The following is a 24,274-nucleotide window of genomic DNA, read 5'->3' as shown; positions in this document are numbered from 1 at the left end:
TACATCATAAATATTCATCAAAGTGAGTATTAAGTATAAAATCCAAAGAGTCTAAAATAAATTGATCGTAAAAAATAAATAAATAAATAAATAAGTGCTTCACAATAATTAAAAAAAAAAATATGGACAATTTATATTTTATACCTAATAATATCCTTACAAAATTTTTTAAAGAGTTAATAAAATACAAAAATGACTATTAATGGTATTGAAATTATATATATATATATATATATATATAGGAATTATATTATACATCTTATTGTATATTTTTAAATGTATTAATCCATATGCAAGGCGTCACAAGCTAGTTATAATAAATCCAACCAAAAATTGAAGTTTGATAAATCGAAAATCCCACAAATGATATTGAATAGCACACGATCACAGGCTTAAATTTGTAAACAAATTATTAATCCTAAAGGAAAGCAACAAAAATTAGAACTGCATATAGTCTAACCTATAGCCATAAACATCAACTACGAACTAAAAAAGATCAAATCTTTCTGTCTTCCTAATCTCACATGAACTGAGCTCCTGGGGGGAATTTCATGTTGGGATTCTGAGCCATGAATTGTTTCATCAACTCTTGTTTTTGGATCTCATCGCTTGTTGGAAGTCCCATCTGTTTCTGCCTCTGATCAAACATCATCTTCTCCACAGCAGAACGGGTCTCAGAGTCCAAGTCAGACAACTTGCTTGGCCCTGGTTCAGCTTTTTGTGTGTCAATCTTTGGATCACCCTTCAACAAAGATTTCCACCACTCGCTCTGATCTCTCTTGCAAATAAGAATAGTGATCATCTTCTTATCCTCCAAACTCCAAATACAATCGTCAACTTTCACAGGCTTGTATAGCTCTCCATCGATGATTGGAGGCTGACCCTTGAGACCAACCTTCAAAGAGTTCGTCTTTATGTCACACAAAAGAAGGCTGGATTTAGTGCCTTGAGGGACTGGCACGTTTACAGTGACTTCCTGAAGGGATTGACCCCATGAATAATTCTCCATATCAAGGCCATTGTCTTTGTTGGGAACAAGTTTGTTCTCTTTCTGCTGCTTCTCCTCCTCCTCCTCTGGCTTTTTGGCTGTGGCCTCAGGTTCTTTCTCAGCAAGAATGATGTCTTTCTTAGAAGACAAGGAAGAAGAAGAAGAAGATTGTTGATGCTGCTGATCCTCTTCATAATCAGAGAGGATGGCCATGACTGACAAAGTTCTTGGATTCACGCTAGGAGACTAGGATTTCTATGGAGGGTTTTGTGAATTTTTGTGTGTATTAGGATCTGACGGGATTACTGGTAATATATAGGAGACTAGAGAGGGTCGGTCAAGAAAAATAAAGTCAGTTCTCTGTTTTACAATAACTATTTGGATTTGATTTCGGATTCGGATTTGGTTTACGATTCGGAAGTGGATTTGAGTGAGATTTTAACTTATGTGGTCTTTTCTAGCTTGGGAAAATTCTGTTACACATGTGAGTCATGTTTTTATTAAAATCATGTTTTTAGTTATATTTTGGTTATGTGTAAATGCACGCAATGTGCGAATCAAACGCTGCCCTTTTAACTTGTGATTTAACTTCATATATAAAATGACACATCCAATTATGCAATTGTAAACCCGGCATGTTTCATATTTCAATATTCTTGAGCTCCTTAACTTGGTGGTTTGACGTTATATATAAAATGACATTCAATTATACAATTGTAAACTCGGCATGTTTAATATTTCAATATTCTTGAGCTCTTGAGCTTAGCAATTGATAAGTCATCATTCCAACTTCAATCCTATTAACTTTTTCTTTGCTCTAATCTAGTTTGTTGCTGGAATCTATTCTTAAACCCTTCTTCTAGACTAGACTTAAGTTCTCCTCACCATATAACAATTCCAAGCTACTACTTAAACTAGTATCATAAAACTAGAACTTCTATTACTCTTAAATTTGCAAATATTTTTGCTTTCATAGTTCCAATATTCACAAATGCACTCTCTCACTAAAATAGAATAAAATAAAATCCAAAACATTAAAGATTACGACTAGCATGAACTCTTCACATACTTAGAAAACATTCTCTTTACAGATATTAAAACTTTTGATAAAGGACTTGGGATTAATTTATTTATTAAAATAAAAATAAATAAATAAATAAAAAGCTATTGAAGCTTGTATAAGGAAGCATTGTCTAAAAAACACACAATCATCGGTATATTAGAAATAGAATTCAACAATCTGAGAATTGGCCAATTTTGCATTTTCAGTTTGAGAAAATTGTGTTGTCCCAATAATTTGTAGAAGCTAACCTTTTAGAAGAGGAGGATCAATGCACATGTCCTCTGCTTTCATCTCCAATTTGCTTGCTTTGTTTTTTGGGTTTGGCTTACCTTCAATACTTTTTTAACTGGAATCTCCTTTTATTTTAATGAGAAACTGCTACATCATCCACTAACTAAATAAAAAGTAGAGATTAAAAACCACTACCACTTATCATTGTGTATTTAAAACAAAAGAAGACTCCCAGTTAAAAAAGTACTGGAGGTAAGCCAATTCCATTTTTTTCACCTCCCTTTTTGTGTGAAGCATGAAACACATTGTTTCATAGGCTCAGCTCACAGCCCAATTAGTTTTTTTTTATAATTGTTTTTAATGACACCTTATAAACTTTTTCTAAAATTTAATTTAGTCTTATAACTTTAATTGCATTTAATTCAATCTTCTAACTTTGTACTTGTGAGGACACGATTTGTAACGACCCATAATAATATTGGGTTCGCACATAAAAAGGCCCAAACAATATCATTTATAGAACGTGGGTATGAAAAGCTATGCCTTGGTCACAAGACAGTGGGTTTTTCGTGTCGGGCATACGTAATTAATATCGTGTTCGCCCTAGGAGTCTTTCTCCTGGAGGCGGGTTGGGAGGCTCTGGTTTTTAGCCATTTTTCCCAGCCTCTCTCCCCGGATGGCTTATTTTTCCTTTTATACTAGCCTGTATCCCTTATCCAACGTCCACGTGTGGGGTTCAATTTTCCAGGACTGATACTTGTCCCATCAGCCCATACCCAGAGTGGTTGGGGGTAGTTGTAAAAGCTGAAGAGTATAGCTCTGTCAGGTGCAGAGTATTGAATGGCAGTAAGGGCAGCTTTCCCTTTGTCCCTGGTCGTTATACTGTCCAGCGCACCTGTCTTTATTGACCTAGATATTTTAGATTTTTTCCCAAACTGTTCCTATACCGTTTTTGCCCTTCCTTCCAGGGAGACCTTGGATATGCCGAGAACAGAATCATCATCGGCTATATCTTAAGACTTATTTGGACTTTTATTTCCTATCCTCGACTATAACCTTCCTCGGCTCAGGCTTTGGGCCCCAACGTAAAAATGGGCTAGGGCCACAAATTATTGGACCCCACAATAGCCCCTCAAAATCCTGTTGTCCGACCTCTTGGTCGAAGAGGAGGGTTTTGATAATACCACGCCTTTATTGCGGTCTGTTTAGATCTGCCCTTCATCAATGTGGGTGTCTCTTCATCTATCCAAGAAACATACTGGACTACTAGACATTCTTTTGAATTCATTTATGATGCGTTCCTGCCGCTTCATTATCCGAAACGCGCCTTTAATGATTTCCCTTTACGAGACCATTTAAATTCGACAGTTATTGACAGTGTGGGGAAGTGGAACGGGTATATTCTCGTTTACCGATTTTCTTGGAAATATGGATAGATTAAATGCCTCCCGTTTTGCCCTTCATATAAGAAGGAAAGCAAGAGGTTACCTCTCTTACACAGAACCCTTTCAATCCTTTTGAAGTCTAAAAATCCTTAGCCTCCCCCAGAGTTTCCCTTATCCGCTTGCTTACACCTTGAATCGTGATAAGTCCAAGATAGGAGTGGGAATGAAGAGACCGTACCCCTCCCAGAAATGCTACGTTCTTGCGAAACTCAAAATGGCTCGGTTAGGGCAGGGATGGGAGAAACTCGAGATACTTCTCATCCTCCTTTCAGTCAAAATCCGAAACAGGGGCTCGTCGCGTCAAACTTTTGGTGCGGCTGAGCTGGGATCACCCATTATCAGTACCAGCTGCTCTCTTGTGAGCATAGCTAACATGGCACCAGTGTGTTAGGAGTCAGGACTGACGCAGGGACAAAGTATCCTTGCTTCTTCCTCTCTTCCTTCACTGGTGCCTCCTTTTGCCTCTCTTTCTTCTTCTTTCCACCACCAAATCCATCCTAGTGCTTTTCCTTCTTCCTCTTCTTCTCCTCTCCCACCAAGGAAGGTCCTCCTCTCAATATGGGTGCCACTGGGGCAGAGCTTGGAAAGACTTGGGAGTAGAGCTTAAAAAGATTTCTGTTTGTTTGTTTGTTTTTTTTTTATTGTTTTTGTAACTCATTTTCTATATAGGCTTTGTTTAAGCCCTTCATTGTACACTGTAACACCTCTTTACATTAATAAAGGTCGTCATTTCTTGATTTCGTATATTCTATCTCTTCTTTTGAAATAGTTATGCCGTGAATAGACGTACTATCCTGTAACTTCTTTCTTTTTATTTTTATACTATGAACAATGCTTGGGGCCGAAATCTCAGTTAATAAAAAGATCTTGCTCCGTGCTTATTGGAACTATCTGGCATAATAATGCCGACTTGAATAAATGGCACGTAAGGCAGAAACCTTTACTGAGAAAAAGGTGTTCATAATGAACTTAATAATATTGTTCGGCACAATAATACCGACCTGAGAAAGCGATACTTAGGGCCAAAATCCCTTACCAAGATAAAAGATACTACTATGAACTTATTGGAGCTATCGTGTACAATAAGACTAACCTGAAAGTGGGTTGTATACCCCAAATTTGAACGAGGTGATGGCTGAATGCTCGATGCCATGTAGGAAGTAATCATCCGAGGATATATAACCCAAAATGTACCCCCCTGTTGGTCGTTGAGTAATAAGGCGTTTCGCCATCTTCCTAATAACTTTCATAGCCTTGACCTTTTCTGGTATTTGGTCCGAGGACTGAGCGACTTAGAATTTTTCTTAAGTAGCTGACTTCTCCATAGGTTTGAGTCCGAGAACCATGCAATACCTTGGTTCTGTCCAAGACTTGATTTTGATAAGTAGTTGGTTTCCCCATAGGTTTGAGTCCGAGGACCATGCAATACCTTGGTTCTGTCCAAAACTTGATTTTGATAAGTAGTTGGTTTTCCCATAGGTTTGAGTCCGAGGACCATGCAATACCTTGGTTCTGTCCAAAACTTGATAGACGTTGATAAGTAGTTGGTTTCCCCATAGGCTTGAGTCCGAGGAGCATGCAATACCTTGGTTCTGTCCAAAACTTGATATTGATAAGTAGTTGGTTTCCCCATAGGTTTGAGTCTGAGGACCATGCAATACCTTGGTTCTGTCCAAAACTTGATATTGATAAGTAGTTGGTTTCCCCATAGGTTTGAGTCTGAGGACCATGTAATACCTTGGTTCTGTCCAAAACTCAGTTTTTCTTCTAAGTAATTGGCTTCCCCATAAGTTTGAGTCCAAAGACCATGCAATACCTTGGTTCTGTCCAAAACTCAGTTTTTCTTCTAAGTTGTTGGTTTCCCCATAGGTTTGAGTCCGAGGACCATGCAATACCTTGGTTCTGTCCAAAACTCAGTTTTTTCTTCTAAGTAGTTGGTTTCCCCATAGGTTTGAGTCCGAGGACCATGTAATACCTTGGTTCTGTCCAAAACTTGATATTGATAAGTAGTTGGGGGAATTAACCCCTCGGTTATGGCATGAGACCTTGGTTTTAGGGGAATTAGCTCCTCGACCAAGCCCCTAGAACCATCCGTGCAGCTGACGCTACGAAGCGTAGCCCCTTAGTAAAGAAACATAGCCCCTAGTGGAACTTTACGCTAGAACACAACAACCGGCTGTTAGAAATGATAAGGGAACTGTCTCGACCTACCGCCTATACCAACACACAAGCCTTTCCCACAGACGACGCCAATTGTGAGGACACGATTTGTAACGACCCATAATAATATTGGGTTCGCACGTAAAAAGGTCCAAACGATATCATTTATAGAGCGTGGGTTTGAAAGGCTAGGCCTTGGTCACAAGATAGTCGGTTTTTCGTGTCGGGCATACGTAATTAATATCATGTTCGCCCTAGGAGTCTTTCTCCTGGAGGCGGGCTGGGAGGCTCTGGTTTTTGGCCATTTTTCCCAGCCTCTCTCCCCGGATGGCTTATTTTTCCTTTTATACTAGACTGTATCCCTTATCCAACGTCCACGTGTGGGGTTCGATTTTCCAGGACTGATACTTGTCCCATCAGCCCATACTCAGAGTGGTTGGGGGTGGTTGTAAAAGCTGAAGAGTATGGCTCTGTCAAGTGCAGAGTATTGAATGGCAGTAAGGGCAGCTTTCCCTTTGTCCTTAGTCGTTATACTGTTCAGCGCACCTGTCTTTATTGACCTAGATATTTTAGATTTTTTCCCAAACTATTCCTATACCGTTTTTGCCCTTCCTTCCAAGGAGACCTCGGATATGCCGAGAACAGAATCATCCTCGGCTATATCTCAAGACTTATTTGGACTTTTATTTCCTATCCCCGGCTATAACCTTCCTCGGCTCGGGCTTTGGGCCCCAACGTAAAAATGGGCCAGGGCCACAAATTATTGGACCCCACAGTACTTTATCTAATTTAGTCGTCCTGTTAGTGTCCATTAGACTCACCCACTTACCCTCTTAGTGCCAAAAAAACAACGTAATTTTTATTTTTTTTATTTCATGAACTTATAAATTTTAGAAAATTAATAAATAAATAAAAATAGAATTGTTCATTATTAATTTTTTTAATCTTTTTTAACTTATGAAATTAAAATTAAAAAAACAAAAAAAAAAACTATGTCTTTTTTTTTTTTTGGAACACTAACGAAAATATTCTAAGGAATATTAATGGAATGCCTAAATTGAATAAAGTTTAAGGTTAGAGGAGTGAATTAAATGAAATTGAAATAACAAAAATAAATTAAATTTTAGGAAAAGTTAAACGGTGCAATTTATAATTGAACATTTTAAGTTCATAATTTGTTACTTTCTTAAACTAAAGGATTTTCTTAATTTATTACCCTTAAACTATATAATTATATATATATATATATAGTAATTGAATTTAAATTATATTTTACATTTATACACTTCATTAAGATCTTGGTACATTATATTTTTTTAAACAATAGGGTAAATTACAAAGTCAGTCTCTATCCTTTACACTATATTTCAATTTTGTCTCTAACCTTTTAATTTGGTTAACTTGGTCCCTAACCTTTACAATGTCGTGCTAATTTTGTTTCTATCATTATATTTATCTTGAATGGAAAAAGATGAAATGTCAAACGAAATAATAAAAAATTATTTTTCATGCCCTATTAACTATCAACTGTAATGTCACGTCAGATTTTTTTATTTAAAAATTAAAAAAAAAAAAAAATGAGACATTTGAAATCCCACCAACCAAACACATGAAATCCCTAAATCTCTCTTGTCAATCACCACTTGAGGAAATTGTTCTCACAAATATATGTTTTTCCCTATAGTACGAAACTTCTTGAAGAAGAAGATAAGGAAAAACGTGAAGAAGAAGAATGCAAAGAGAGGAGAAGAACAAAAGAAAGAGACAAAAAGCTCAGAAGAAAGGAAAGATTAAAAGAGATGGAAAAGTATTAAGAGCGAAAATGCTCTTATTTAAATCAAACTACTGTTCCTAGTGACGTCTTAAAGGAAGAATCATCGCCAAGTGTCATTGAGGAGTCCAAATCTTCTATCTCACTCTTCCTGTTCCACTATATACTCCACAAATAAAAACATGCCACATGTCCATCCATTTTATCAAATGCACCAAGTGTTGATGGGTTATTTATTTTAGGAAATTGAAATAATAGAAAGCATAAATTTAGCATTTCATAAAATAGATGGACATGTGGAATGTTTTTATTTGTGGAGTATATAGTGGAGCAGGAAGAGTGAGACAGAAGATTTGGACTCATTGATGAGGGAGTCCAAATCTTCTATACCAATTTCTCTATACCACTTTATATACCACAAATAAAAATCTACCATGTGTCCATCAATTCCTTATTTTATGCTTTTTCTTATTTCACTTAACTAAAATAATAAAAATAAAAATCCTCACACATCTTAGCATCACCACTGAACTCTGCTGCCACCAACATGGCCATTCCGCTGCCGGCACAAACATCATCACCACCCTCAACCACCAGTGACTCATGGCTATTAAAGAAATTGGAAAATTTAAAAAAGCTTTTATATATATATATATATATATTCCTGAGCTCTAACCGAACAACATGCGACAGATTTGCTCTCACCCTTTGTTTCTCTCATTCACTCCTCTTAGATTTATTTTGGTTGGATTTTTGCTGGCTATAGTTGTTACTGTTTTGCTTGGTGGTTGAGCTTAAAGAGAGAGAATGATAGTAATGTCTTGTGGTTGTGGTGACATTGGAGGTTGGTGATGGTGCTTCAGATCCAGCGTGACTGACCTTGGTGGTGCTACTTCAGATCCAGAGAGAATGGCATCGTGACTGACCTTGATGGGTTTTTTATTTTTTAATTTATGGTGGACTGATGGTGGTTGATGGGATTGAGAGGGGCGGTGGGATTGGCTTGGGTTTCCGGTGGTGTGTAAATCAAGCGAAAGTGGTGGCCGTGACTGGTGACGTAGTGGCCAGTGGTGGTGGCTGACCGTTGATGACGTCAGTGAAGGTGGGGGGTGGCAGTGGTGGTGGCTGGTGGTTGATAGGGTGGTTTAGATTTTTATTCATTTTATAAAACTAAATAAGAAAATGCTGAAAATTAGATTTAAATTAAATGAGTGTACACATGTCAAGTTTTTATTTGTGGAGTATAAAGTGGAATAGGAAAAATGAGACAGAAGGTTTGGACTCTTGATGAGGAGCCAAATAATCCTATCAGCTGGTGATAACATTCTATCTTGGCTTGGAGTGGAAAGGAGAGAGACGCCAACTTTAGGGAGAGGAGAGAGATAGTTAAGGATTTTAGGTAGAGGAGATGAAGAATGAAGATGAGTTTGGTTGGTGGGATCTCGGTATCTCATTTTTAATTGAGTAAGGCTAGGGACACATAATTTGGCACAATTTTGTGCCACAACTCGCTACATGATGAATTGTGATTGGTAAAGGTGTGTCCCCACATGGCCCACCATCACACTTTAACTAATCACAATTTGTCACATAAGAAGTTGTGGCACAAAGTTGTGCCAAATTATGTGTCCCTAGCATTACTCAATTAAAAATGAGACTGAGATCCCATCAACCAAACTCATCTTCATTCTTCATCTCCTCTCCCTAAAATCCTTAACTATCTCTGTCCTCTCCCTAAAGTTGGCGTCTCTCTCCTCTCCACTCCAGGCCAAGATAGAATGTTATTAAATTAGTTAATTTTATTATTTGTTAGGATTTTTTTTTCAAAGATAGTTTCAACTTATGACATTCGTTCTTGATAATTACTCTTTATTATCAGACTAATACACCAATTGGTTTTTGTGTAAGCTAATTAAATTAGCTAAAACTCTCTATTACTAATCTTTCAAGGAATTAAAAATTGTACCCAAAACTAAAATCATATTTGTCTTATTAATTGTTTGAATGGTTTATTTGAGGTAAAACTCTAAGGGAATTTATATTGCACACTCATTTACTCAAAGTACACATACTTAATTTTTTGAACTAAAATTGTGATTTGAAGTCATAATTGGAAGTGAGTGTGTGAAATAGACATTGCTCAAAACTCTATCAACTAAGATCTAAGTTTTGAGAAATTCAAAATTATATTCCAACTATCAAGATTTTTGTAGTTCAATTGGTTGGTGTTTCCAAAAACAACCCTAGGGATGTAAATTTTCCTCCCCCATCATAACTATCAAGTTATCAAAAAAAAAAAAAACAAAAAAAAAAAAAAACAACAACTTTACTTCAACTAAAATTCTATTATTAAACATTCTCAAAAAAAAAAAAAAAAATCTATTATTAAAATTTTGGGTAAACTGTGTATTTGGTTCCTATCATTTGCACCATATTTAAATTTGGTCACTAACCTTTCAATTGTGTCAATTTGGTATCTAACTTTTCAATGCCGTTTCAATTTAATCTTAACCATTATTTTTTGGATGAAAATTACTGACATAGCAAACCATTAAAATAAAAAAGTAGTTTCCGTAGGAATTAAATTGACACGACACTGAAAAGTTAGGGACCAAATTAACACAATTGAAAGGTTAAGAACTAAATTAAAAAATGATGTAAAGGATATGACAAAAAACATAATATATCCTAAAATTTTAAAACAAAATTTAATATCAATCCTTGCATGGAGCTTTACACGTTTTTCTCTTTTAAATAAAGGCATAATGCTTACTGGTTAGTTATAAATTGCGGCACACAATTTTACAATTGTAAAAGAAAATCGTGTAAACACGATTTCATGTAACTAACCCCACTCTATAAATTTTATGCAAGCACTGTTTGTATAATTATATTTTATTCCCTCAAAATTTAATGTACCCACAGTACTAGTATTTGCACGTAAAGAATTAAATTAGTATACAATGCAAATTGGATAATCAGTGCATCTAACAACGCTTAGATTTAGCCAAACAAACAAAAACAAAAAAGATTACAATGGTACGAAAAACTAATATAAAACTTGTTCTTATATATCAAATTACAGATTATTATAATTTCGCTCATCCAGCATTGCTGCTGAACCTGATGTATTTGCCTTTTGTTCTATGTTAATGATAGTACCCAAAAAAACAAAAAACAAAAAATTCAACCAAATATTGAACTCTGATAAATCTGAAAAACCCACAATTGATATTGTATAGCACATGATCTCGAGCTTAAATCTGTAAACAAATTCTTAGTCCTAAACGAAAGCTATAAAAATTGGAACTGCAATAAACATGTATGAACTAAAAAGATTACAGATTATGATAAATCCAACCAAAAATTGAAGTTTAATAAATCTAAAAAGCCCACAATTGATATTGAATAGCACATGATCACATGCTTAAAATTTTGTAAACATATCCTTAATCCTAAACTAAAGCAATAAAAATTAGAACTGCTTATAACTAAAAAGATTAGATCTTTCTTTGTCTTCTTAATCTCACATGAACTTAGCTCCCGGGGGGAATTTCATGTTGGGATTCTGAGCCATGAATTGTTTCATCAACTGTTCTTTTTGGATCTCATCGCTTGTTGGAAGTCCCATCTGTTTCTGCCTCTGATCAAACATCATCTTCTCCACAGCAGAACGGGTCTCAGAGTCCAAGTCAGACAACTTGCTTGGCTCTGGTTCAGCTTTCTGTGTGTCAATCTCTGGATCACCCTTCAACAAAGATTTCCACCACTCGCTCTGATCTCTCTTGCAAATAAGAATAGTGATCATCTTCTTATCCTCCAAACTCCAAATACAATCGTCAACTTTCACAGGCTTGAATAGCTCTCCATCGATGATTGGAGGCTGACCCTTGAGCCCAACCTTCAAAGAGTTCGTCTTTATGTCACACAAGAGAAGGCTGGATTTAGTGCCTTGTGGGACTGGGACGTTAACAGTGACTTCTTGAAGGGATTGACCCCATGAATAATTCTCCATATCTAGGCCGTTGTCTTTGTTGGGAACAAGTTTGTTCTCTTTCTGCTGCTTCTTCTCATCCTCTGGCTTTTTGGCTGTGGCATCGGCTTCTTTCTCAGCAAGAATGATGTCTTTCTTAGAAGACAAGGAAGAAGAAGAAGATTGTTGAGGCTGCTGATCCTCTTCATAATCAGAGAGGATGGCCATGACTGACAAAGCTCTTGGATTCACTGGGTTTGTTGGGAAACTACTAAGGAACGCTAGGAGCGGCTAGGATTTCTAGGGAGGGTTTTGCGAATTTTTGTGTGTATTAGGATCTGATGGGATTACTGGTAATATATAGGAGACTAGAGAGGGTCGGTCAAGAAAAAGAGAGTTGGTTCTCTGTTTTACATTAACTATTCGGATTCGGATTTGGTTTCCGATTTGGAAGTATAGGCTCGGATGTGTGTGAGATTTTAACTGATTTGAAAATTCTGTTACATACATGTGATTTGTGATCTGAAAACATAACTAAAAAATCACGTTTTCAATTATACTAGTATTATGCAAAATCAAGAATAATGTGTAAATTAATGAAAATTAAAAAAAAAATTAACCAAAATTAAATAGATAATAAAAATGAAGTAATCTTTTATTGTATTTTTTTTAACAAAGTAATCTTATACTTTAAGTTATATAATGAATGGTTTCAAAAAAAAAAGTTATATAATGAATTAATATTGTGTAAGATTAAGCTTTTATTAATAAATAAATAAAAATCATATATAAATTCAAAATTAATTGAATGGAATATGGTAAATAACTATGCAAATAATATAAAATGAGATGCCTAAAAAAATTATAAAAGGAATTTGCATAATTATAGCCCATATTTAAATGAAAAACCTTGAATTCAATAATAAAAAAATAAAAAAAGATTCAAAGCATATTTAAGTGATAACCTAAATGTAATAGTTAAGAATTATGAACAACCCAAATTATTAAACATTAAAAAATAAAAGTAGATAAACTTACATAAGAATTGAATTTTTGTCTTAAAAGTGTAAATATAAACTTCAACAAATTTTTTTGAGAAAAACTCAATACTAAGAGTATTGTTTGATTGAGTGTTTTGAAACCTCAAGGAGACTCCCTGAAGAAGAAGAAAAAGAATAAAAACAAACAAACAAACAAACAAAATTGGGAGTTTACTTTTCGAAGTAATGGTAGATACTTGGAAGTTCAAAGTATTAATAAGAAAAATCATGAATCTGGCCTTATTATTTATAGTGACTTGAAAATCTAAAGATGAGAGTTATGGTATAATAAAACTATTATCCATAATCATTCCTATATCTATCCAACAAACAAAATTTCAACCATGGTAAACTTCAACAATAAAAAAATAAAAAAAAGTTGATAAGAAGTTGTTTATATTTAAAACAAAAAATTTAAGTTGTGAAGAAGTTGATATAAAAATCAAGTTGTTAAAGTTAATTACAAATATATTTTTTTGTTGCATCGTAAAAATCAAATTGTTAACATTATTAGCTTCTTCTTCTTTTTTTTGGTTATCCAAAAATTTGATAATTATCCCAAAAAATAATTTAAAGCAAAATATATTTGAAAAAAAAAAAGAAGATAATAAATTTATTATTAATTCTTCCCATGTGTTTATCCTCCCAATGAAATTGTTTTTTTTTTTTTTAATCCATGGGATTAGCTATACTTCTCCGTACACAACTACACATTTTAATATTTTATACTTTGGATTTTTTTTTCTTTCTATCCTATTATTTTAGGCTTTGTTGATAATATTTAGATAGTCACAATTGTAGATTGTAGTTATATGACACCAACCAACTAAATTTACCTCTCAAAGAAAAAAACCAAATAAATACATGTAGTGTAGTAATTAAACAATAAGAAAGTTGTTGCTTTTTTTTCTTTTTACAATACACTACACTAAAAAAATAAGGATTCAATGGGATTAGATGAAGAATTTAGATTATAATACACTACACGTAAAAAATAAGGATTATATGAAGAATTTGGATTGTAATTAAATTAAGATTTTTATCAATTTAGAAATTATAGGAGAAGAAAAATATTATAATCTAAAAATCTAAAAAAATTTTATACAATTTGGTAAAGTCACTTGGTACAACCATGACTTCTAAACCCAACTTTTATTATATAGTATATGATTTTGGCTATTGTGTAAATGTACACAGTGGGCGGAACAAACACTGCCCTTTTAGTTTTTTTTTTTTTTTGGATGGATTTTAGTTTTTCATTTTACTTTAAATATATAACCACACATCCAATGTCATGTTTTATTGATACTCATAGTTGCTGAAATTGTGAAAATTAGGGGTGTCCATGGACTCATTGGACCCGACCCACCTGAGCAATCCAATCGGACCCGATATCGTACTTCAACAAGAATACGCAAACAAGTTGGTATTCTATATCTCCTTTTATACATATATAAGTCTTTTTTAGTCATTGGAGGTAGCATTTTTCTTGTCTATTGCATGAAACTTCATATTTGAAAATTCTTGAGCTCTTGAGCTTAGCAATTGATAATTCATGGTTCCAACTTCAATCTTATAATGTTTATCAAAAAAAAAAAAAAAAACTTCAATCTTATAATCTGTTTCTTTGCCTTAATCTAGTTTGCTGCTGAAATTTCTTCTTAAACCCTTCTTCTACACTAGGCTTAAGCTATTCTAAAAAAAAATACACTAGCCTAAGTTTTCCTCACCCCATCACAATTCCAAGCTACGTAAACTGGTATCATAGAACTAGAGCTTCTATTATTCTTAAATTTGCAAATGTTTTTGCTCGTATACTTCCAACATATACAAATGCACTAATCACTAAAAAAAAAAAATCTAGAACATCAAAGAGTATGTCTTGCATGAACTCTTCACATACTTAGAAAATATCGTCTCTTTTCAAATATTAAAACTTTTGATAAAGAACTTGTTTTAAATTTATGGGTAAATTCCACAAACCTACCCTGGGGTTTGTCATAATATCCGACTAGGTCCAAAACAATTTAAAACCTACCAATTTCATCCTAAAAGACCATTTTGTCCCTAATTTTTATTATCTCTTCTTTCTCTCTCCTGTCTCGTTACTCTCCCTCTCTGTCAACTCTCTTCTCTGAGTTCTCTTTCTTAGAACTCTCTCTCTAACTGATGAAACCCATGAGTTTTGGTTGCCAGAAACACCACCCAGCAAAGGACTTCCCGATTCCCACCGCAGGTTTGAGTCGTTTGACGCCATTAGTGCTATTTAACGGACTCTCGTCCCTCTCAAATCGGAACCCACGCGGTGGTGATGGTACTTCAATCTGGTCACCAGCGAAACCCATAAGCTCGGTTATCGGTGTCAGCAACACCACCATGCAAGGGTCTTCTCGATTCCCATCAAGTTTGATGCCATCAACAGACTCTCCCCCTCTCTCTCTTATCAGAACCCATGTGGTGGTGGTGGTGGTGATGGTGCTTCGATCTAGATCTCTCCATTGTCTTTGCAGCGGCGGCATGGATCTCGGCATGGGCTTTAGATTTCAAATTTGGGCAGTGTTCTTCAGGGGATGATGACCCAATCTCGTGGTGTGGTTTTTTTTTTTTTTTTTTTTTTTTTTTTTTTTTGATGTATACAATGGGGTCTTGGGTGGTTTTGTATTGATTTTTTGTGTTGTGTTTGGTTGGGATTTTTTCTGATTTTTGGGGATTTTTGTTGGGTTTTTCTGGAGATTTCAATGGGGTTTACAAGTGGATTAATGGGTTTTGAAAGAGTGATTTTTATGTGCTTTTTTGTAGCATTTTCAGGGGATCTTCAGTGGGATTTTGGTATTGTTCTTTTGGATTCAAAGATTTGGGTTGGGTATTTTCGGTCAGAGAGAGGTTTGAGAGTGAGAGAGACGAGAGAGAATAGAGAGTTTGTATGTTTAGGGGCAAAGTAGTCTTTTTAGGACCAAATTGGTGGGTTTTAAAATATTCTGGACCTAACTGGTATTATCACAAACCTCAGGGTAGGTTTGTGGAATTTACCCTAAATTTATTCATTAAAATGAAAAATCTATTGAAGCTTGTATAAAGAAATATTGTCTAAAAAACACAATCATCAGTATATCAGAAATAGAATTCGGCAATATGAAAATTCCAATTTTGAGTTTTCAGTTTGAGAAAATTGTGTTGTCCAATAACTAACCTTTTAGAAGAGGAATCAATGCGCTTGTCCTCTACTTTCATCTCCGATTTGCTTGCCCTGATTTTTTGTTTCCCTCCCTTTTTGTGTCAAGCATGAAACAAACTGTTTTACAGGCTCAGCTCATGGCCAATTTGGTAGTTAAAAAAAAAAAAAAAAATTAAAATTGCACCCTCTAAAATTTTTCTAAAATTTAATTTAGACTTTTTAACTTTAATTGCATTGAATTCAGCTTTCTAACTTTGAAATTTATCCAACTTATTTTTCTTGCTAGTGTCCATCATACTCGCACTTAGTGCCAAAAAAATGTAATTTTTTTAATTTCATAAATTTTAAAAAATTAGAAAATTAATATATATATATATATATATATATATAAAATAGAGAATAGTTTATTATTAACAGACATTGATGGGGTGTCTGAATTAAATGAAAATTGAAATAACAAGACTAAATTGAATTTCAAGTAAAGTTAAAAGGTACACTTTATAATTTAACCTTTCCTAAGTCATAATTTGTTACTTTTTAAACTTAAGAATTTTCTTAATTTATTACTTTTAAACTATATATATTAATTTAATTTAAATTATATTTTACATTTATACACTTCATTAAGATCTTGGTATATTATAATTTTTAAATGCTAAAATATATAATTACATATGCAAATGTAATCATAATAAATGTTTAATGCTATAATATATAGTTCTTATAAATAAACAAATACAACAATATAGTTCCATATACAAACTTGATCATAATAGATGTTTATCAATAACCACCTGTCGGGGACGTTTTGCGACAAGGGCCAAAAATGCGAAAACGGCCCAAATCTCCCCTTGGGTTCTTTAGAAGTGTTTGTTTATGGAGAATCAAGCCCAAAGTTCACAGTGTATAAAAAAACAAAGGCTAATGGTGCTTTGACAAAAGAGAATCAAAATGCTAACAACAAAAGTGCAGAAAAAGCATAAAAATATAACAGGTCTGAAACTTCGACTCACAGTCACACAAAATAGGAAATTGAGGGAGGTCATGAGGAATAGAAGGAAGGTTCCCCTGTACCCATATTTCCACTCCCAAACTTTGGAATTGTGAGATTATTGACTGGTTGAATGAGTTTTTGCTCTAAAATTTCAAGTCTTTAGGTAGAACGTGGTTGGTTGTTTTTTTTAGTTGAAGAAAGACTCTTGTATTGAGCTTGGGGTGTTGCCCTCAGAGTAAAACCTCCTCCTTTGTTTTGAATCTGATTGTGGAATTTATATTGAGTTTGGGGTGCTCTAAGTGACTGGTTTTTGGTCAATAGAAAAGGTTTTGGACCCCAAGGTGTTAAGCAAGTAGTAATTTTTAGGTTTGCTTTTGTTTGGATTAAATGAAGGATTACTTTTATCATCATTAAGGGAAATGCTTGACTAAACCCTCATTGGCTCTTCATTTTCAGTTGTTTCAGACCATTGGGAGGCTCAACTAGATGAGAGCTAGCAGTTGAAGTTGGCCAATGAGAGCCAACCATTTTTAAAGGAAAAAAAAAGGTTCGGATAGAAACTTTGGGCCACAGTCACACAGAGCATAAAAGCTAGTTTGGGGTGGAAATTTTGGATACAAGTCCTCTTCCATGAGCCTGAGGTGCTACAAGTGTCCATTGCCTACTTGGTAGCACGCATGGGCTGAGCTTATGCAAAAAGTCCGAAAGGAACCGACCCATATCCTCTAAACCACACTTCCTCAATTTCCCCAAAAAGTCACATGAGCTTGAGCCATGCTTAAAAGAATAAAATAAAACATAATACATGAATTGGGCTTGTAAAAATGTGTCGCAAAAATGGGTATTAACACCACCATAATCCCAAAGGTTTGGCTTAGTAGTTTCTAAAACCTCATAATATCCCTGAGATTAATATCTTAGGTTTGAACACCCTCGTTTGTCAAACCTAAGACCTTCTTCTCTCTCCTCGTGTGTGTGTGTGTTAAAAATACTTAATATTCTCAACAACAACAACAACAACAACAAAAGAACCACCATAATTATCAATTTCATATTTAAGGCAAAATATATATATATATATATATATGTTTTTAAACTTTCCCATACAATGCATGATTTACCAACTAGTTTAATTTCTTTCTAAAAAAAGAATAAAAAAAAACTTGTTTAATTTTTTCTACTTATAATGTAATATAATCTAAATTTAAAATTAACCTTTTTTTAGGTAGAAATTATTAGGTTTTTGATTTGTTTTAACAAAAAAATTTGGAGAAATTATAATTTTTTTGGGGTCATAATCTATCACCCAAATTATAATGTCCCCTCAACTTATAATTTGCTAAATTAATCCTCTAATTTGAGAGTTTTGCTACAATGTACCACATGTAACGCTTAACTCATGGGCTCACACACTAGATCGGGTTCACCTAATGAAACCAAACATGACTAAATTGATCTTACCTAGTAAAGTAAATTGACTAAACTATCCTCACCTCCACATATTTTTTTTTCCTTTCCTTTTTTTAACAAAAACACACATAATGGGGGAGATGATGAGGTTTTAACACAAATGTCACTAATTTAATAAATATGTTTGTACCACCGCGCACTCTTGGTGCGGTGGTCATTCCACAAATATAAATGCTTGTGAGGTGTGGGGGGTAAGGGTCGGAGTTCAAGTCTCTAGAAAGGAGTTTTACACACATATACACTTAGATTATGTTAGAGTAAAAATTCTATCTTGTATAAAATATATATATATATATATATATATATGTTTGTCTTTCCCTTTCTATTTTTCTCCACCTATTCAATTAATATGTTGGACCCATTTCTCTCATTAATTACTAAATTAGTTAATTTTATTATTTGTTAGGATAATTAAATTAGCTAAAACTCTCTATTACTAATCTTTCAAAGAATTAAAAATTGTATTCAAAACTAAAAATCCTATTTGTCTTATTGATTGTTTGAGTGGTTTATTTGAGATAAAACTCTAGGGAAATTTCTTTTGTGCACACTCAGACACATCATACACATACTCAATTTTTTTTTGAACTAAAATTGTGATTTAAAGTCATGATTGAAAGTGAATGTATGAAATTTACATTGCTCAAAACTCTCTATCATCTAAGTTTTGAGAAATTCAAAATTATACTCTAACTATCAAGAATTTTGTCGACGCCCAGGACATAAATCCTCCTCCCCCATTATAACTATCAAATAATAAAAAATAAAATTATACTTCTACTATCATGACTTCGTGTAACTATCATCTCTCTACAAATTTTATGCAAACACGGTTTATATAATAATGTACCCACGGGACAAAAATTTGCATGTAGAGAATTAAATCAGCATACAATGCAAATTGAATGACCAGGCTTAAATTTAGCCAAAAGACCAAAAAAAAAAAAAAAAAAAGATTACAATGGTTCTAATAGCCAATATAAAACTCGTTCTTATATATCAGATTACAGATTATTATAAATCCAAACACTACAACTGCCTATCCAGCATTGCCGCTGAACCTTGATGTATTCGCCCTTTGTTCCATGTTAATGATAGTACCCAAAAAATCCAACCAAAAATTGAACTTTGATAAATCTGAAAAACCCACAATTGATATTGTATAGCACATGATCTCGAGCTTAAATCTGTAAACAAATTCTTAATCCTAAACGAAAGCTATAAAAATTGGAACTGCAATAAGCATCTACGAACTAAAAAGATTACAGATTATAATAAATCCAACCAAAAATTGAAGTTTAATAAATCTAAAAAGCCCACAATTGATATTGAATAGCACATGATCACATGCTTAAATTTGTAAACAAATCCTTAATCCTAAACAAAAGCAATAGAAATTAGAACTGCATATAACTAAAAAGATTAGATCTTTCATTGTCTTCCTAATCTCACATGAACTTAGCTCCCGGAGGGAATTTCATGTTGGGATTCTGAGCCATGAATTGTTTCATCAACTCTTCTTTTTGAATCTCATCGCTTGTTGGTAGTCCCTTCTGTTTCTGCCTCTGATCAAACATCATCTTCTCCACAGCAGAACGAGTCTCGGAGTCCAAGTCAGACAACTTGCTTGGCTCAGGTTCAGCCTTCTGGGTGTCAATCTCTGGATCACCCTTCAACAAAGATTTCCACCACTCGCTCTGATCTCTCTTGCAAATAAGAATAGTGATCATCTTCTTATCCTCCAAACTCCAAATACAATCGTCAACTTTCACAGGCTTGAATAGCTCTCCATCGATGATTGGAGGCTGACCCTTGAGCCCAACCTTCAAAGAGTTCGTCTTTATGTCGCACAAAAGAAGGCTGGATTTTGTGCCTTGTGGGACTGGCACGTTTACAGTGACTTCTTGAAGGGACTGGCCCCATGAATAATTCTCCATATCTAGGCCGTTTTCTTTGTTGGGAACAAGTTTCTTCTCTTTCTGCTGCTTCTCCTCCTCCTCCTCCTCTGGCTTTTTGGCCTCGGCTTCTTTCTCAGCAAGAATGATCTCTTTCTTAGAAGAAGAAGGTTGTTGATTCTGCTGATCTTCTTCATAATCAGAGAGGATGGCCATGATTGACAAAGTTGTTGGATTCGCTGGGAAACTAGTGAGGAAGAGGAACGCTGAGAGGCTGATTGGATTGCTGTGTAGGGTTTTTTTTGTTGTTGTGTTGTGTGTATTGGGGATTGCGAATATATAGTAGAGAGTAGAGAGAGTCGGCCAAGAAAAATAAACTCCGGTTCTTTGTTTTACGGCATTAAATATTTGGATTGGGATTCGGATTCCGATTTGGAAGCGTGGGCTTATTATTATTATTTAAAATTTGGAAAAAAAAATTACAATTTTTCTTTTTTGTCTAAATTATACTTCATCCTATGAACTATAGAATTATACTATTTATCCCTAATTTCAAAAATATGTTACACTTAATCTACTATTGTCTATTTTGCAGTTAACTCTATCAAAATTTAGCATTAAAAAACTAATTTACTCTCAATTATCTGTTTGTAGAGAGAGGGGTAAATTGATATTTCAATACTAAATTCTGTTATACATTATAACTTTGAGAAGTTAATTGTGCAGCATTTTGATAGTTAAGGAATTAAGCATAATTAAGTGACAATTTAGAGTGAAAAAGTATAATTTGCCCCTAAAATAATTAATCTGAAGTGTAGGACTTGGTGCTCGGATTCTAAGTGACATTTTAACTGTGGATTTTTCTTAGTTTTTTATTTGATTTTTTAATAATCCAATTTCAAACTTGATTTTACAATTTATTGATTTGTGTTGTACCCATTATTTTATTTTATTTATATAAATATGATAAAATTTCATTCTTTGGAACCTCACATCTATTATTTGGTGGCAAGTACAAGTTAGTGGAGACTAAGAATTTTTTTTATGGTAGTCATTAAGAAACTTAAATTAAACAAAATTTAGCAAAAATCAAACTTGAATATATCAACATAACAAAAAAACACTCACAAATAAATAAAGTTTTAAAATTTTCCTTTACAAGTTTTATATTTTGAAATCGTTGTACAATAGTTTTATTAACAATACTGTGGAGGGATGGAAGAGTTTTCACCCAGCCCTGAGGCCTAAATACCTACAACACCTCGTGGAGTGGAATAGGCCAAACCCATCTGCTTAAGGTAAGGCCTAACAACCTAGAAGATCCTGTGGAATGAAATGGGCCCAACCCATATATCTAGGAGGCAAAGGGAATCCTTTTGGATGGTTCCCACGAAATTGGCGATACACTACATTCAACAAAGTCTTATCTGAGTTAATGAACACGGGTAATCCACGGTGTGCCCACAATTGGCGCATATAACCCCGGGAAACCCTCCAGACAGATAAGGATAATAGAGATCTTTACCTCCGCATTAATGAGGGGTTCTCTATCTAACTTCTACCACATTAAATATATATGAGACAACCTGAATAGTAAAAACACTCCCAAAAGTCCTGTTTTAGGATAAGGAAGAGGGGAACCCATTAAAGAAGATGAAAAATATCCTTGAGAATCCAACTGGGGATAGGACAGTTAGGAGAATAAGGACAGAAAATATGCCTATATAAGGAGGGGAACTGGCAAATAGAAAGGGGATCAAAAAAAAGGAAGAGAGAGAGAATAGAGAGAAAGTAGAAAGAAATTCCAGTTTATTATAGTTGAATAGCATGGGAAGAAGTGTTTTTCTCTTTTGTAATGAGCAAGATTCAATTGGAATACAAGTTGTGTTAGTTAAATCAATTGTTTGAGTTTCCCATTGTGGAGTTTTCCCTCTTATGTTTTTTGATGAATAAATTGTGACTGTCAATCAACACCACCCCCTATATAGCAGCTTTTGTATATTTTTAAGTTACTAGTGGTTTTTGACCCCCACAAATACTATCATCTACATCTTTTTTAATATACATAACCAAACAACCAAACAATTATTAAAATACTGATCTCCCAGTCAATTACCAACATCTTGCCTAAATAAATAACAATATAAACATATTATCAAAAAAAAAAAAAAAAACAATATAAACAAAATGCATCATCGTTTTTATCATTTGTTTTAACAAATTTTTATTTCCTTCAAACTAATTAGGACTAAATTGACGCAATGCTCCACTAATTTCCTTTTTAGGAGAATCAGGTCTAAGAGGTTGACAAGAAAATCTCAGTAAATATGCTCTTTTAATCTTTAAGATGAAAAAATGAAACATTTTCTCATAGCCATTAAGCCTCAACCCCATATATATAGATATACATACATATATATATATATATATTAACAACCAAAACTCAGAGAAAATTCAATTGGATTTCAATTGGATTCTCAATCTTGCGCCATGTGTCTATTTAATTTTTAATTTTGTGTTAAGTGAATTATTGAGTATAAAAATCGAAGAGTCCAAATCCAATTAGATTCTAAATTGGATTTCAATCAAAGTCCAATTTTTTGTCACGTGTCCATTTAAGTTTTTAATTTTTGTCGCAAATAAATTATTAGGTGCAAAAATCGAAGAGTATAAAACCAATTAAATTCTAAATTATATATATTTATATATATAATGAGAAACCATTACATATTTTAGAAATGTATAGTTTAAAAAAAGTGTGAGCTAATACTATGTATAATTTGAATCTCTTCTAAAAAAAATTGTATAATTTAAACCATATAATTTCAATTATTTTTATTTGTACTTGTACATATATACAAGGTTATACAATAGTAATATGTTAATTTCATGTTATGTTTGCGGGTCATATCGAACTTTGCCACCCCTAGGTTAAGCTATTGAAAGTAAGGATGGCAATTTTGCCCGCCCCTCCTCACTTCGCCCCACGCAGGTTTTCCCCGCACTGCAAAGGTCATGGGGTGGGGATAGGGTGAGATTTTAGCCCCATACCACGAGGCGGAGCGGGGATGGGTTTAGAATTTTTAAACCCAACCTGCCCCGCCCTGCCCTGCCCCGTATTGATAATGGTTAAATTGCAAAATTTTCATACTCTAAAACCCTACTATTTATACGAACATATCATCAACTTATTTTATTTTACCCAATAAGGATTTCTGCCTCTTTTTTTTTTTTTTTCCTAGCAAGTTTGGAAATAAGGTACAAATTTTAACATTTTCTTTTGTCTTTATTATAAACAAATTTATATGCTATTGAATCATTGATTTTGTATTATGAGATTTTTGTTTTTTTTGTGATATTGTCTTGTTAAATACTTTAATAATATTATTCAATCTTTGCTAAAGATTAGTTTAATTTTATGGGATAAATTTTTTTTTAATTTCAAGTATATTTTTATTAACGAAATATGTTTTATTGAAAATAATTGTAATAATTGTGCGCAAATTAACAAAAAGTAGAGTTTTATGAAGTGGGGAGGGGCTTCATGGGGCTCCAAGAGGTGGGGATGGGGCAAGAAAATTTTCCTTGTCATACGGGGTGGGGCGAAGATGGAGTAAAACAAAACTATGAAAGGCGGAGGCAAAGACCCTATTCTTCAGACTCACCTTGCCCTATTGCCATCCCTAATTAAAAGCGAAGTGCTCTGCCCATTATCATTATATGAATTCACAACTTTTCATCAAACACTTCCACTTACTCAAGAAATTGTAAAATTGGTGTGAGAATAATTGTGACTTATTTGGAATTCGTTTATTTTGCTGAAATTAAAAATTTTTTGTTGAAATTACTGTATATAAAAGTAAAAGTTAGTTGAAATAGTACAGTGAGACCCATGAATAATACCAAAAAATATAGTGAGACTCATAAATAGTAGCAAAAATAAACTAAATAATAAAATAAATTAACAAATTTCATACATGTCAAATGCACACTATAATTAATAATATAATTTTTTTTCCTTTTGGCCTTATTTATATATTTATTTTTGAATAAGTGACATGTACGATCT

The 24,274-nt window shown here is 33.7% G+C and overlaps 3 protein-coding genes across 3 annotated transcripts; all 3 read right to left on the bottom strand.

Annotated features, from left to right (window-relative positions):
- Window positions 1-386: 386 nt before the first annotated feature.
- Window positions 387-1,283, bottom strand: LOC115975992 (protein BOBBER 1-like). The gene has a single exon (XM_031097054.1). The coding sequence runs from the start codon at window positions 1,199-1,201 to the stop codon at window positions 521-523; it is 681 nt and encodes a 226-aa protein (XP_030952914.1). The 5' UTR covers window positions 1,202-1,283; the 3' UTR covers window positions 387-520.
- A 9,753-nt stretch (window positions 1,284-11,036) lies between these two features.
- LOC115975993 (protein BOBBER 1-like) lies at window positions 11,037-12,013 on the bottom strand. Its single transcript, XM_031097055.1, has one exon. The coding sequence runs from the start codon at window positions 11,857-11,859 to the stop codon at window positions 11,185-11,187; it is 675 nt and encodes a 224-aa protein (XP_030952915.1). The 5' UTR covers window positions 11,860-12,013; the 3' UTR covers window positions 11,037-11,184.
- Window positions 12,014-19,422: 7,409 nt separating this feature from the next.
- LOC115975994 (protein BOBBER 1-like) lies at window positions 19,423-20,571 on the bottom strand. Its single transcript, XM_031097056.1, has one exon. It carries the CDS (start codon window positions 20,419-20,421, stop codon window positions 19,759-19,761), a length of 663 nt encoding a protein of 220 aa, XP_030952916.1. The 5' UTR covers window positions 20,422-20,571; the 3' UTR covers window positions 19,423-19,758.
- Window positions 20,572-24,274: the final 3,703 nt, after the last annotated feature.

Source organism: Quercus lobata, chromosome 2 (assembly GCF_001633185.2).
Source record: "Quercus lobata isolate SW786 chromosome 2, ValleyOak3.0 Primary Assembly, whole genome shotgun sequence".
Lineage (NCBI taxonomy): Eukaryota > Viridiplantae > Streptophyta > Magnoliopsida > Fagales > Fagaceae > Quercus > Quercus lobata.
This window is presented reverse-complemented; position numbering and strand designations above follow the sequence as displayed.